This window comes from Erpetoichthys calabaricus, chromosome 18 (assembly GCF_900747795.2).
Source record: "Erpetoichthys calabaricus chromosome 18, fErpCal1.3, whole genome shotgun sequence".
In the NCBI taxonomy this organism is placed as follows: Eukaryota; Metazoa; Chordata; class Cladistia; order Polypteriformes; family Polypteridae; genus Erpetoichthys; species Erpetoichthys calabaricus.
In genome coordinates, this window is record NC_041411.2 from 82,559,806 (window position 1) to 82,575,262 (window position 15,457).

The 15,457-nt window shown below is 35.0% G+C and overlaps 1 protein-coding gene across 9 annotated transcripts in view; it reads right to left on the minus strand.

Annotated features, from left to right (window-relative positions):
- The window catches only part of cadpsa (Ca2+-dependent activator protein for secretion a), a 366,374-nt gene that overhangs the window by 33,450 nt on the left and 317,467 nt on the right, over positions 1 to 15,457 (minus strand). For all 9 annotated transcript variants that reach the window (XM_051921196.1, XM_051921193.1, XM_051921192.1 and 6 more), the window contains 2 exons: positions 14,372 to 14,404; positions 10,024 to 10,131 (listed from right to left, as the gene is read on the minus strand). In XM_051921196.1, the coding sequence (XP_051777156.1) occupies positions 10,024 to 10,131; positions 14,372 to 14,404 (141 nt within the window). The remainder of the gene's footprint in view (positions 1 to 10,023; positions 10,132 to 14,371; positions 14,405 to 15,457) is intronic.

The following is a 15,457-nucleotide window of genomic DNA, read 5'->3' on the forward strand; positions in this document are numbered from 1 at the left end:
ATGGCTTTTTTAATCATTGATCTCTGGGCTGCTGAGAATTAAGCTGATGAACAGAATGTTAAGCACAGCTGTTTTAATCCTTATCTTCTAGGCTGTTCTTTCAAGAACTACAAGAAATAAAATAAATTAATTTTTGTTTTGAACCTAACAACCTTTTCTGTCCCCCGGTGAGATTTTGGATCCTATAACAAATAAAGGAGTGAATCTTGGGCAGATTGTACATTTTAAATTAGTTGTGACTAAAAGCTACATTGACACAGACATCTGCACTATGGGAGATATCCTAGGAACATTAGGAGTTTCGCAACAAATAATATTTTTTTTCTGCATCTGGCAGAGGAACTTAATTTCCTACATGGAAAAATAGATGCTTTTACAATTGCAGTGTTTTGTTACAAATGAAATAATTTTGCATGAAGTATTCATAAACACAATTTGTTTAAAAAAAATCAGATGACTGTAATAGAATGATTACAGAAACACTGATTTGATTAAATCTAATAGCAGTCTTCTGCAATATGTCATATCAAAACCTTCACATCTATATAAGGTTGTATACTGCTAGGTCAAATGGATTTTGAATGTGATCTTTGTGAAAGTTCTTATAAAGTACAAATGAAACAAATGCATGTTTGAAATGCACCCACTATGGGTCGGAATGTGTCCTGTGTCACAAGTAAATTGATAGTTCACATCTGAAAAGTATGCAAGTCAGCGTATCTATTTGTACTGATTTCTGAAATGAAACGCAGGTCACAGTTGAAGAAAAACAAAAAAGGAAAACCTTGAACAAATGAGGAATACAAATAAATATTGAAAGCAGGCACTTCTATTCTGGAAAAAACATTTAGATAAATAAGCAAATAATATCTTATCATTCTTCAGATGTATAAAAATGCGGCACAGATCCAGTGGCTGGTTATACTGCCTGTCATGTCATCACTGACGCATCAGAGTGACTTTGAAAGTAGGTTGAGTTTTGAGGAAGGTACTTAGCAGGCACTTCATTAACCAAGATGGCTCAAATTGCCCATAATTCATGACGAACAGTGGCTAAGTTGATACAGGCTGGAAAGACATCACTTAGAGCAAATGGCAGACAAAAGAATGAACTCTGTGATTGTGATGCCCTGCGCATTAATTTAAGATGCGAGGCAGGGAGAAACAGATAAGGAATTCCGGATTACTTAATTGCAAATGCCAATCTAAGGTGGAAGCAGGGAACTACATCAGGAACCTAACAGATAGAAATACTATGACTGGGTTGATGTACAGTAACTCCTTGTTACACCAATATATATATACTGTATATATATATATAAAAGATATGAGCAGCAGTCTACTGATCTGTGGCAAATAGTCATTTGTCCAGGGGATTCATCATTTACTGAATCCCCTTCATGTGGAAGAGTACATGATTTGCATAAGTAGGGAGGCCCAGATACTAGCAAAAAAAAAGAAAAGTTTAGACAGCTTTTATGCTGTGAGGGGCATTTTCTTGGCATAGTTTATAGTCCTGCTGTAAATGCCAAGAAATACAAAGCAATTATGCATTATCACATTCATCTTATGATGAAGCATTTCTACCCTGATAGCAAAATTCTCTAAGATGACACATCCCTCATCATCTGGGCTTGACTGATGCATGAATGATATGAAGAGCATGACAACAATGTAAATGATATACCTTGGCTGTCCCAGTCACCAGATCTACATCCAGCCGAGAACTGATCTAACATCCTGGATTGGTGTCAAAGACGGCATTTTATTAATAGAAGGTGATAATCTTTCGTATGATGAGCACTTTTGACTCACTTCCAGCTTGTAATCTTCACTTTTCTTTAAAAGATTCAGCAATATTAGTTTGCAGTATATTACTCCTGCTAATAAAGGATGTTTGAGTGGTTAATTGTGAGACACAACTTTCTTATTCTAGGCTGCTGCTTGACAGCAGTGAAGTCAAGTAAACTGCTTTCACACCTTCCAGAACAGAGAAAGAAATGACTTGGATATAAGAGCCCAGACTATATATGGAGGGTCGAGCATTATTCTCATAATGACAATGACGATATAATCAGAAAATGTGAATAACTACAAACTTGAAATATGTAACATTTGAGGAGAATTCACATCCGTGCTAAAATGCCTTATTTACAGTTACACAGTGCCCAGATCTTAAGAAAGTAACATGCTGTGGAGACTAAAGGTTGCATTCAAATGAGTCGTGAGAAATCCAAACAAGTATCACTATTCAATGGCTTCAATGTGATACAGTAGTAGTAGTGTTTCTGCAATAAATATCATAATTCTTTAAAGGCTGCAGTATTCTGCTTCCAAGAGCACTACTGATCTTGCCAAATTCATAAGCATGAATAACTATGCTAACGGTAAACTGGACAGTTCACCATCAATGGAATCTGTCATGAGTCTCTTACATAACCTTTAATATCATCTTGTAGGTAAAATGAAAAATGGAAAACTCAGATTGCACATGTGACTATTTTGCTGAAATAATGAGTTAATTTGTTATTCTTCCTGTATGCAATTTGTACCATTGTGTCATTTAAGCTTCCTTTTATTAGCTGCACTGAGTTTCCTGAGCAGCAGCATGTTCCAAGTATACAGGCTTTTCATCTGAACTGGTCGTATTTTGAAGCATTCATGGCATCTTTTCTTTTGCACTGGTTGCTGAGAATGTGGCAGAAGTTTCTGTACACCGTACTGAATTACTGCAAATGTTTGAAATAAAATGCAGAGAAAAGGCATGGGCATTTTTCAAAAAAAAAAAACCTCATCTCATTTTTGTATGTTGTTTACCGTGAAATAATTGGCCCTGAGCACTGCCAATAGCCCTCTCAGACAGCTGTCCATGCCGCTGTAAGACTTTTTTGCTCTGAGTGGCCCTTTGACTTGCTGTTATATTGCAAAAGATCTGCACTACAAGATTGACCCTGGACTGACAGAGAAGGAAGCAGAAAAGAGGATTATGTCAACATTACAGGCCATAATTGTGTGTTGTCCTGGAGTACCTTCAGTCAGTGGCTCATTCCACCACAGAGTGCTTTGAGGCAATACTGGGGCTCTTTTTTGTCCATAGCCATCCATCAGACTGTATAATACTTCCTACCATCATGCTCATTTCACCCTTGCCAGTTAAAACTGACACATTGGCATAAGGATAACATTTATTTAGAGACATACTACACTAAATGCACACTTGGCAATATTTTCTGGATAGTTCTGAGTATTTCAATTGTCTGTACTGCATATTCAGTACAAGACAGGAATCAGGTCTTTATAATGTTCCAGTCCATTTTAATTTTGTACACACTCACTCTCAGATTCTTCAATCAATCTCACACATTTTTGAAACACAATAGGAAATTGGAGCAATGTAGGTGAACGCTGAGAATAACATAGAACCTCCACAAAGAATGAAAACTTTAAAACCCTAAATCTGGGAACCGAATAGAAAATGAAAGCATGTTGAGGCCATCCTAACTCTTTGTCCACAGTGCCACAGAAGGCGGTTTCAGTGACTAATCATGTTCATCTTCATTCCAGTAAAAATACCTTAATCAGATTCCAATTTTAAAAACAGGGCAGCAAGTGAATGAGATAATCAAGGGTACAAAATTGGCATAGCTGTGTTAAATGTAGGGCAACGCATTATTTATAAAATTACATTTCTATGAATATTTTAAATCCGATTTAATTAAAAAAATATGAGTGATTTATTCTGGTCTAAATAACTAAAAAAAGACACAGCTTCAGTAATTTCACACAGGAAGGACAACAGGCTAGAATATACAGTATTACTTGGTAAACATACAGTGAGCAGTCTGCAGTTTTGCCATGAATCATATTTTTCAAATCTTTAAAACATGGTCACCAAACTGAAATCTTCAATGTGCACCAGAAGGCCAAAATGCACTTGAACCTGATTAGTAATATAATGCCCTTTAATCTAGACATGCTATACATCTGTGCCCTGATTTCAAAGACGGATAACAAAAGGTGCTTGGAAAAAACACACAGAATATCTGCTACTAATAAAAATAATATTATGCTTAGTTATACTTATTTAAGGCCACTATGCTACTCTTCAGTTTATAATGTAAATTGGACACATAAATTAGGACTACTTTTGATAAATTACCATTCATGTCTCATGAAAGCTAAAAACAAAATAAGATGACTGCAAATGAAGTGTAAAGTTTTTAAAAAAAAAGAATCACATTAATAAAAATGGAGCTAAATATAACCTGCTTTTAAGATGTCTGTCTTGCCCCGTATCAACAAACAGTATTGGGACACCATGTACTGCATTTACATGTCCCTTTATTAATATTGCTAACTACCCCCCCCCCCCCCCCACATATTACAATAACATGTCACAGACAGGGTTTATCATTATGACTGACGTTGAGGCTTAAGGCATAAACCATTAAAGGTCAGGTTCACTAAGCATCACTATTGATCAGCTTGACTCTGAATAAATGCTGAAACTGTAAAAATGTGGTAAAAGTACCATTCTGTACTTTCACAGGATTTTGGGAAGCAATACTCAACACACAGCAGTCACATTCACATTAAGCTGGAAAGGGTTATGAAAGTCGAAATTTACCTTCCCCAAAATTTTTGCTATATGACTGCTCAGCTTTTCCTAGCCAGGAATACAGGAGCCCACTGCTGTTTTCCCAGAAACTCACTAAAGGACGAGCACCTGTGCAGAGTGCTGCTCACCTTTATTTGTCTAGCTGGGCTAAACCACTGTATTCGGAAAACACAACTGCATGCCATTTACTTGATGGAAGAGAAACTGACCGGCTTCTCCCTTGCATTCTTCCTATATTATTGCTATTATTCAGTGCTCTTTAATTTCTCGTTATTGCTCCATTCACACTAAAGGATAAAGCAAAATAATTTAAAATTTCCCCTCACATCAGTTGTGACCATTTGCGTAAGTCATTCTCCATGTTTGTCTGGAGAAACAGATATGGGACAATTACTTCATCCTATCTTAATAAATATGAGACACTGTGTCCATGTTCACTGTTCAAACACAAAATCATGGTGCCATTTCTGGGAAAGGTCAGAAGGTGCACATACAGTATATACTAACACTAACATAAAAAATACATAAAATGAAAATAAAATCTACCTTATATTTAAGAAAAATAAGATTTAAATTGAAAACAACCAAGTTATTAGAAACTAAACAATCTTCCAAGACAATTAACATCTACCAAAAAGGTAAACCCATTTAAATACCCTTTACTCGTAGAATAAGAGTATGAAGTGGGGAGAAGCAAATTTAACTAAATGGAGGAAAAGGGTAGGTGTGGAAAGGTGGTAATGAAATAATATGCTTGAATATTACCTGACACATTCACATTATTCTTAATAAACCATTATTTTCCAATATACAAATAAATACACTACCAGTCATTGTAACAACCAGTATTAAAAATATATAGAAGGAACACTTGGACCTTTAAGGTATTCAAGAAGTGCTGTTTTGCAAAATTTACTAATTTCAAAATTACTTTCTATTTTTTTTTTCAAATTACCATCAGAATTTTTGAGTGCACATTACACAGGCAGTTTTTGCCTTATGTTGGTCCACTTGTTCTGAATGTAGTATAAAAAAAAAAAAAAAAAATTACAGTTGGGTGATGTTAATGGCTACACATGTATTGGCTTTTCAGTGCCATTTACACTTCACTTAGATGGTTAAAGACAAAACTAAGTTTGATAGAATACATGATTTATAAACAATTCATATAAAAAAATCCTAAACAGGATTAAACACCGAATAGTGTTGGTTGTGCACAATCGTATTTCTTCAGAGGAGATTAAATTCCTTCACTTTACAAAGCTGCAAAAACTCTGATTATACTTTTTTGACAAGTGGTGCATTCTTGTTTGTCAGCATTCTCAGGTTTCTATGTATAAGTTATGTTTCTCTCTATTTACTGGCTTATAAATGGTCATGTGATGTTCTACAGCAATTCTAAGCAACCTATTCTTTTTTTCACTTTGCACATTCAAACTCCTCTCAGAAAAATAAATATGCCAGTAATACAGCCATTTTTCATTATAACCAATATTAGCTAAAAATCGGCTGACTTGGAAAAAAAACATAACCAAGTGATAAACCATAAACAGTACATACTGTACCTGTGGCCTGGACCACAATGATTCAATCATCAATGAAGGCCTCTGGCTGCCTCCCAGGTACTTCATTACCTAGCCAGTTACGATGCCTACTTACCTAACCTAACCTAAGGAATAAAATGTGTCCACCAAGGATCAAAACTCAATTGTCTCCTGTCTATTGCTACATTTCTGTATAGCTGTTTATTCCTTTGTTGCATGCTTAAGGAAACCATGAATGTGAAAACTGAACTAAGATAATAATGTGACATCATCTCTATAATTTCACGATATTTACATCCAAGTACTGTTTTCACAGTAAACAAAATATTTAAAGATGACCAGCACTCAGGTCATTTCTATGTGGTATTTGGGAGCAGAATATCTGTGAACTATTGACCATAATAAATCATATATCTTTTAAATTACAGATAGATATAAAGACATAAAATACATTTGTGCACCTTGGAACTGGAAAAGAATTTAAAAAATTTAGAAAACTGACCATCAAGTGGAGTGCTAATGCAGAATGGGTGGGATGGATTTGGTAGTGAAAAAGGCCGTCAGCCTCTAGCCAATTAGTGTTTTTTTTTTTTGCTGCCTGAGCACTTCACAACCCGTGTTCAGCATGCATGCACGGAGATTTGTGACAGTGCAGAAGTGCCATATGCATGTAAGAGGCAGTCCCAAATGATGGGGGTCATGCTAGTAGATGTACACAGGAAGATTATTTGATTCCAAATCATGCCACTTTGTATAATGTGATAAAACATTTAGATATGAGAGATAAGTTCCATTTTAATCTTTTGGATTCAGTGAGAGCAGGCAAAAGAAGAAGAATAAAAATAAACACAAAAACAAAAAAAAAAAACATTTTGAAAAAGTCTAAGGTGGAAACCAGAAAAAGAGAGAAGAAGGGAAATAAACATCTGGTGCACGTAAGACTCAGTTGTGCTGACAGAAGAAGCAAAAATGAGCAAAGACCAAAGATAAAAATCACAAATTTTATATATAAATATATATATAAAAGATAAATATAAATACATAAAGATATATAAAACAAAATAACATCTGCAAGTGCAGAATCTAGGACGAGACACCACCGCAAGAAAAGGAGAATACAAAAAAGAATGATGCAGAGTTAAACGTTGCAAGAGAAGTGAGAAAAACATATTAACCAGTAACAACAGAAGTAAGCACATCTATAATATAGACAAGCAGTTCATGAAGAGACCCAAATTAGCATTAAAAACGGAAGCAACAGAACATAGCGCTATAATAAAGAGAATGGGAGACAAAGTAGTTGACATGCATCACACATCAGATCTGAGTGAAAAATACGCACTCAACTTCTTTAGCAGTGTTCTCTCTTCATTCCCTATTACCAAAGATACGGTGACACTAAACTACTGTAAGAAGTTGATTCCTTAATTTGAATAATATATTTTCTATTACTAGCAATGAAAATAATTTAATAAATAAAAATTAAAATTGATATTTAGACTATCAGCTTTGAAATTTTATAGGTGTTCATTTCTTTAATACATTTTATTCAAATCTTAATAGCAAAGGGCCTACGCTTTCAGGAGATATCATTGTCACTTATTTTTATTCTGACCTCTGTTTAAACACTTCCTTTTGCTTTAAATTACTATGTTTATCAGCTGAGAACTTTCTAAAAAATCTATAAAAGACAATGATAAACAATAAATTCAGTATGATCCACAGAGCTGGGGTGAAATGAGTGTTTAAAATGAAAGGCATGAGGGATGGGAAGGCATTCCCAATGAGACCCTGGAACACCTTTAAAAATACAAATATAAATATAAGTTAATGTCATTAATAGTAAAAATAAAAAAGGGATAAGAAAGGTGCTTTTTTAAAACTGGCGGATAAGTGCTTTAAAAAGTACTCCACGCCAAATAAGTGAGACAGATAATTTATAAGGTGCTACTGCAGAATTGCAAGTGGAAAAATATGCTATAGCCCTTCAAAGTATAAAAGAAATGATCTTTTCTAACGCTGCAGTAGAAATAAGGACATTTACTTGGCACAATCTCTGTCATATCCCATTTTAAACTGGTTAATTCAAGAGGTCCAGACTTGTTTCAGATGCAAATGACTGTGGTATACAAGAGTTCCCAATTTCTGACTCCATCATAGTTTTCAAGGATACTTTAACAATGTCCATAAAATCGACTACCATAGATTTTTGTTCTAATTCAGACCAATTACAGAACCAAGATTATTTTGAAATTTAGTAACCGAGTTTTAGTAAGGCAGAATGAATATGTATGAAATATCATTCTTGTGTAAAAAAGCTAACAAACTGACAAACTATTAGTCATAAAAGTCAAAATGTGTGATGAAAACAAAATCCTCTGCAGTGTGAAAAAATAACTCCGTAAATTAAAGACAAAAATATCTTGATTCAGTTCAGGATCAAAGAGAAAGGAGCCTATCTTGGCAGCATTACAGGCAAGTCTTAAACCTACATTAGACATTGCACTAGCCTTTTACAGGAATATTTGAGAACAATAAAAACAGATATTTTTTGGAATGTTCCATCCATCCATTTTCTGAGCTTCCTGCGTCTGATTTTAAAGTCGCAGGTCTTAACAAAACAAGAGACAGGCCTGGACAGAAAACACAGTCTGTTGTAGGGCACACTCATACGGGGCCAATTTAAAGTTCACTTTAATACACATATAGGACAGAGTCATGAATGGGACCCCAGTGCATTATAGTGTACACACACTAAAGCATTGACAATATCCCATTTAGAATCACCAATACACTTAATACCCAAATACTGGAAATAAGCATGGATGGGACACAAGTTCATCATACTGCACACATTCTCTAAGAATGGACCAATTTGGAGTCACAGAAAAAACTCCGTTTTAAATAAGTCATAAAGGTCAAAAAAGGCAGAACTATTTTCATCAAGAGGAACATGTTCACGGACTAAAAGGCAGTATTTATAGCAGTATCGGAAATATAATTTGGGAAACTTTTGCACACCACAAACCACTGTACTTTACATAGAGATTTTCTTTTATGACCTTTTTGTCATTTCCTGTGTTTTACTGGGAAACGTTGGAGGAGGTTTAGGGCTGGAAAGCAATTATACAAGACACCATACTGGATATAAACGTGATTTATTTATTGTTTTACTCTAAGCACATGAAATGGAGATTTGATTAATTTGTTTCAGTCGCTATAAAATGATAAAATAAGCAAGAGCAGGAAATGCTCTTTCAGCTCAGTAAACGCCGAAAGGTTCACTGGTGTGAGCTGCACACTGTCGCAACAGAGTTACAATAGCATATTGAAAATGCTTCTGTTATTCTTTCAAAAATCTGTTAAAACAGTCTAAAAAACAAAAATTAAGTTTAGAATCTATAGTTAGAAAATTCTTATTGCGTATGTTCCAGCTGAGAATTTATTTTGGCATTTCAGTTAAATATAGTATATTAAGCATTATAGATAAATATTATAATTTAATTGCTCTTGCATCACTCCTAGGCATTAATAAAGATGATGAGTTACATTTTAGTTGACTAGACTTGGAGATTAGGAGAGAACACTAGTTGAGGTAAAGACATTTCATCCATAGAAGCCTAAAATAAAAGACCAAAAAGCAAGACCTATAATTCACATTATTATGGTTTACACAGACCAAACAACAGACTGGAGAACAGGCTTTATAGAGACAGATAAAGAAAGAAAGGTTAATTAGAGGAAAAGGACAGACCTCTATAGGATTTCAGAAATCTCAAAATGTGACTTATCCCTCTGGTTTGTTTTGTCACATTTTGGAATCTCTCCTCTATGATGAGGAGAAAACGGCATTTTACTTACATCAAATAATCTTTCTATATAAATCTCCTCATTGACCTTATCACGGAGAATATCCTGAGAATGGCGGACGAAGGTCACATAGGCATCTGCAACATCCATCCCGGGTTTCTGTGAAAGGAAAGAAGAGAAGAAACGCCACTGTTATGTATTTGACTTTTTACCCCTTTTTGTTTAAAAGACAATATGGGAACTCTTTTCTGAAAAAAGTTAAAGTTAGCCAGTCATTTAAGGCAAAACTCTAAATTGATTAATGCACTTAAATAATATTTGGTTATAGAAAACAAAACACAATAATAAACACACACATATAAAAACATACAATATAAGGGTTCGGTAGAGTAGAGTGAATTTAAAAAATTCAGGGAGCCATAAACTTTAAAATATCACTCAGTAAATAAACTATTTATTGTAATCTTTGCTAGGATGTGTGCAGAATTTTTATATATACAGTATTAACAAATGTAACTTATGAAGAGGGGATATCTTATCTGAACAAGATATACTGCTGTATGCCATACTGATTTATAAATGTAAGCTTTGTAGTAAATTAAAACATACAGTAGATGTACCATAGTGTCATATACGTGCCTCAGTCAAGAAACACATCCCATATTGTCAACAAATAATCATCTAGAAGTCAAGATGTAGCATCACTGTATATCTTCATGTGACAAGATGTTAGAAAATATTGTCTAATTACCACTGATAACACAGTAAGGTGCATTTTGGTGCTAATCAAGTAGTTTCAGGCAACTACTCCTGTTATGTTATTCTGAAGTGCTATCTAATATAAATATACAGAGAAAAAGTGCATATTTTGGTCTTTAATTTTCTTTCTCATATTACGGTTTATATATATATTTTTTTATGTACACACATTTAGGAGGCAGCTTCAAGGCCCTTACAATGTAAGCAGTTCCACCCCTGGGTGAGAGTCCTTTCTGTCTGCAGGTGCCAGAAGACACCTGACCTCACTTTCCGTTCATACCAGAAAGCCCCACCCCTTGTGGAAGGACCCGTTATATACAGTGGCCACCTAAAGGAAGTGACCATTTATTTTGGGATCTGCACTGGGGAGAGACAGTTCTCACAAAGCAACAATCCATAAAGCAATCTGAACCATGGCTGAGGCCGTAATCACTCATTTTCTTTTTTGGGCCATTAAAAGGGGTTTACCTGGGTGGGAGCCAGACTCTTTCATGTTGCTCTCCTGTCTTGTCCTTTAGTCATAGATTATATAGATTGGTAGTTATCCTGTCCAGAAGGCCTTTATAACGTAAGGATACAAGGAGACTGCCTCCCAGTGCCACATTTACCCAACATGATAGGTGGCAGCAACCCTCTAGTGGATACCACATGTGCAAAACTACAGGGCAGGGAGTTGAAGTACCAATAGGTGGCCACTGCTGTGTTTTATTAGGAGCTGGTGGGGGAGCTGCAGGGAGGAGGATTTCATACCTTAAAACTATTCTGCCTGACCCAGAAATGCTTCCTAGGTGCAATATTCTGGCACTGGAAGTACTCCTGGGTCTGGCAAACAAGAGGCCATTATACATTTCTAAGGAGAGTTGGAGTCAGGAGGGGAGGAGGACAACACTCACCTTGGAAAGAGTAGAGGAAAAGAATGAAAGCAAGAAAGAAATATTGTTTGTAGTGGAAGAGTCTGTGTAAGATATTTCTTTAAAATCAACTCGTTTGAACCCAGAACTTGGGTCTGTAGTTTGGTGGTCACATATATAGCATCAAACGTATACAGTGTGTGTGTATGCTTGTCTATATTTGGTGTAGCAAAGGGTCTCAATGAAGCACTGCCATCTTATCCTGTTCCTCGTCAATGTCTTCATCTCTCCCCATGTCTTTTCTAATCTTGCTGCCTCATTGTCCACAGTTATCCTCCAAGTCATCTTTGGTCCCTGCAGGTTCCAGTCCAAGACTTTCCCTTGAACTCCTAGAGTATCTTTCCACAGGGTGTGTTCCAGCCACTTCCATTTTCTTCTAATTTACACTTTTTATGTTTGGAACTAGCAGAAGTTCCTTATTGGTTATTGCCTCAGGACATCTTCCAGTATCATAGATTTAAAAATTCTTCTAAGACCATGAACTCTTGCACGTATCAAATAATTTGACTTGTAATATATGCCATGTTTCCCAGCCATGCAATACTCACAAAATGCACACTCTTAACATCTGACTTACAAATTCTGAGCTTGGACTTCAATTTAACACACAGCTGGGTAAATGCAACATTTGCTTTCTAGATTCATTTGTGTATATCTTCTCATGCTGCTCCTGTTTTTGTCACTGTTCTGGTTATGCTGTATAAATTCTTGCATATCTCCTACATGATTTGGAACTGTTCTCTTAAATGTGTGTTTACAAGCATTGTCTTTGTTTCTCACTCATTCAATTTTAGACCAATCAAGACAAAAAAGTAAGAATTTCATTATATTAAGTACATTATGTTGTGTGTAACTATGAGAAAAAAAGTTGAATTTGATCACAAGTCTATAGGACAACTACATTGTTTAAGCAGAGGCAAAGAGACCTGCGTATTGTATAGACTTGAAACATTAAACTAATATTTTACAAAGACGTATGTACTAGGTTAATAAGAGACCCCAAGTATAGGATAGATAGATAGATAGATAGATAGATAGATAGATAGATAGATAGATAGATAGATAGATAGATAGATAGATAGATAGATAATACTTTATTGATCCATCCATCCATCCATTTTCTAACCCGCTGAATCCGAACACAGGGTCATGGGGTACTTTATTGATCCTCAACAAAATATTCACTTCCACACATTGATCAAAGAGAAAGTCAGTTAAAAAAAACGCATTGATAAAAATATAAACTTTTTACATGTTGAATATGTGATAAACAGAAATTAAATTCAATTTAATACAGTGGGGCATGCTGTTTCAATTGTAAGTATGTATCTATGTATACTGTATTTTATATACCTGGATGTATGTGTGTGTGTGTGTGTGTGTGTGTATGTATATATATATATATATATATATATATATATATATATAAGTATACACATACATATACATACATACACACACACACACACACACACACACACACACTGTATAGTATATATTAGGAAACAGTCTTTGATGAAAATAAACAGCCTAGCGGGGTATCAAAATGTACTATGCGATACATGAAGTTCATAAAGCTTTCATTGTTACAATTTTCACGCTGAACGTTTCTAAATTTGTGTCACTTTTTCTAAAACATCTATTTCAGAGTGTTTCATTTTCAACAACTTCAAGAAGAGCAGGAGAGCCCTGCTTTATGATCTAGGCAGCAGACAAGCCTTTGTTATCCTTTATGTTGACAATTTTCATTTACAATGCTCTGAAACTCACATGAAAACAGAGCGATTTCTCATTAACAAGCTGTAACATAGGGTTGTTAAATGTGTTGACTTTTAAATGACTAAAGTATCCACAGAACACAATGTGCTTGTTAATAAGTAATTTGATTTGTTTTGCTCTTTGTAAATTAAAGATAACTTAGACCACAAGATATCCATTCAACGGGAAATGTAATTGTCAGTCACTGTAAATTGCACTTAGTTAACACGTCTGAATAGTTTCAAGGGTGCAAATGAGCATGGTTTAGGAAGTCATTTTTTGTGCATTAAGCAAACAATTACAGAGTAAAGGATGTGTTTTTGGCCCTTAGGACATAAGATACATTTCTTTGCACTCACTGCTTCAATGACAAGGCATTAATTTAAAAAACAATGCATTCAGTGAAAACGTGTTGCTGGTTAAGTGATACCTTCTAAAGCAATTTTCAGTCCAAATGAATGCGCCCATTTTAGTGACACAGTCATGGAAATTCTTAATTGTGCAAGAAAAGATGCTTTTTTAAAAAAAGATGGAAGCAGTCATACAGCTATAAAGCTCCAAGAGAAACAGAGAGCGAGACACTGTGGACGTGTTTCTATACATTCCTGTGCTAACAATCATCATGATGATAATAATAATAAATTACTGGGTGTTAAACATTTTAGCCCATACACATTTAAGGTGTCAGTCTTAATATAATTGGAAACTATAACTTAATTACCCTTCAACATAATGATATTAACTGTCAACATGTGGGATTTTGTTTGTCATTATGTTAGCAGCTTTCCTATTAATTTCTTCAACAATTCATTCAGACTACATAATTTTGCAGCTCCTACTATATTTGAATTAATTCTGAAGTAAATTTTAAAGACAAACATGAATTATGTATTCACTCACTTATTTTTTCCATTTTTGTATTATGAACATAAAACAATAGAATTAAAAGATATAATCCATTTTTCACTTACAGGTACATCCACATATTTTGAGGCAGCTTTCACCTTGGATAAAACAAAATTGGGGAAAGAAAGCTTTAGGTTAGTTCAAACAACATATAAAAACTCACAATCAGCCATTCTTGTTCATTTAAATCTGACTTTTCTTTTATTACAATGAGGTAACCGGATGATTTTTGTAAAGAAAAATCTTATTTGTTTTATTAGAGTTTTGACAGTAACAGGTAACCTCTCAGGAAACAGATGATGAAGACAAGTTCCATCTTCTTACAACCCCATATTGGACTAACCAGGTTAACAAAATAGGATGGGTATGTTGTATGATTTTATATACTGTACACCTTCAAAGATCTCACAACTATGATCTGGCCCTGTGTGACTGTGGGTATGCATGAGTAGGCTCTACGATGGGGCTGGGGCTCTATCCAGGATTGGTTACCATCTTGTGCTCAGTGCTGTTGGGACTGGACAACAGAGTGTTTATTAGTTGTCCTCTTATTGCTGAGAATGTCAAGGTAGTATTAATTAAAATCTATTCAACTCAGATTTTTTGTACAATTTTATTAAAGTACAAAACACAACTCCAGAAGACATTTATCATGAGTTATAAACAAACAATCTTTATTTTTTTGAATATACTTGGTGTCCATTAACTAGTTACAGTAGAATGGTTTTCATACTTCTACAGCTGGAGCAATGACATATGCGCTGGCCCATGCACAATGTTAATTCTGATCAATTCTAACGCTAGCAAGAAAAAACATCTTGGCTTCAGGGCCTCATTTATCAGTAACTCGCAAGGACAGTGAAAGTTAGTCACGTACATGTAATCAGTCAGTCATTGCCTTCCCTGTACTGCATGGCTCCATTCATGAAATAAAGATACTCCTTTCATCCTGAGAATGGCTTGTTAAATTAATTTTTGTCAAGCACTAGGGATTGAAGTGGCCCATGTAGGCTGACACAGGGACTCATTGAGGGAGAGTGAACTATTGTACTGCTTTCATACTTTACAGTCTGACTCCTTAGTAACTTTGTCATAATGTGGGATGATATTATTTTTGATATATTGCCTTTATAATGTAAACACCAACTCAA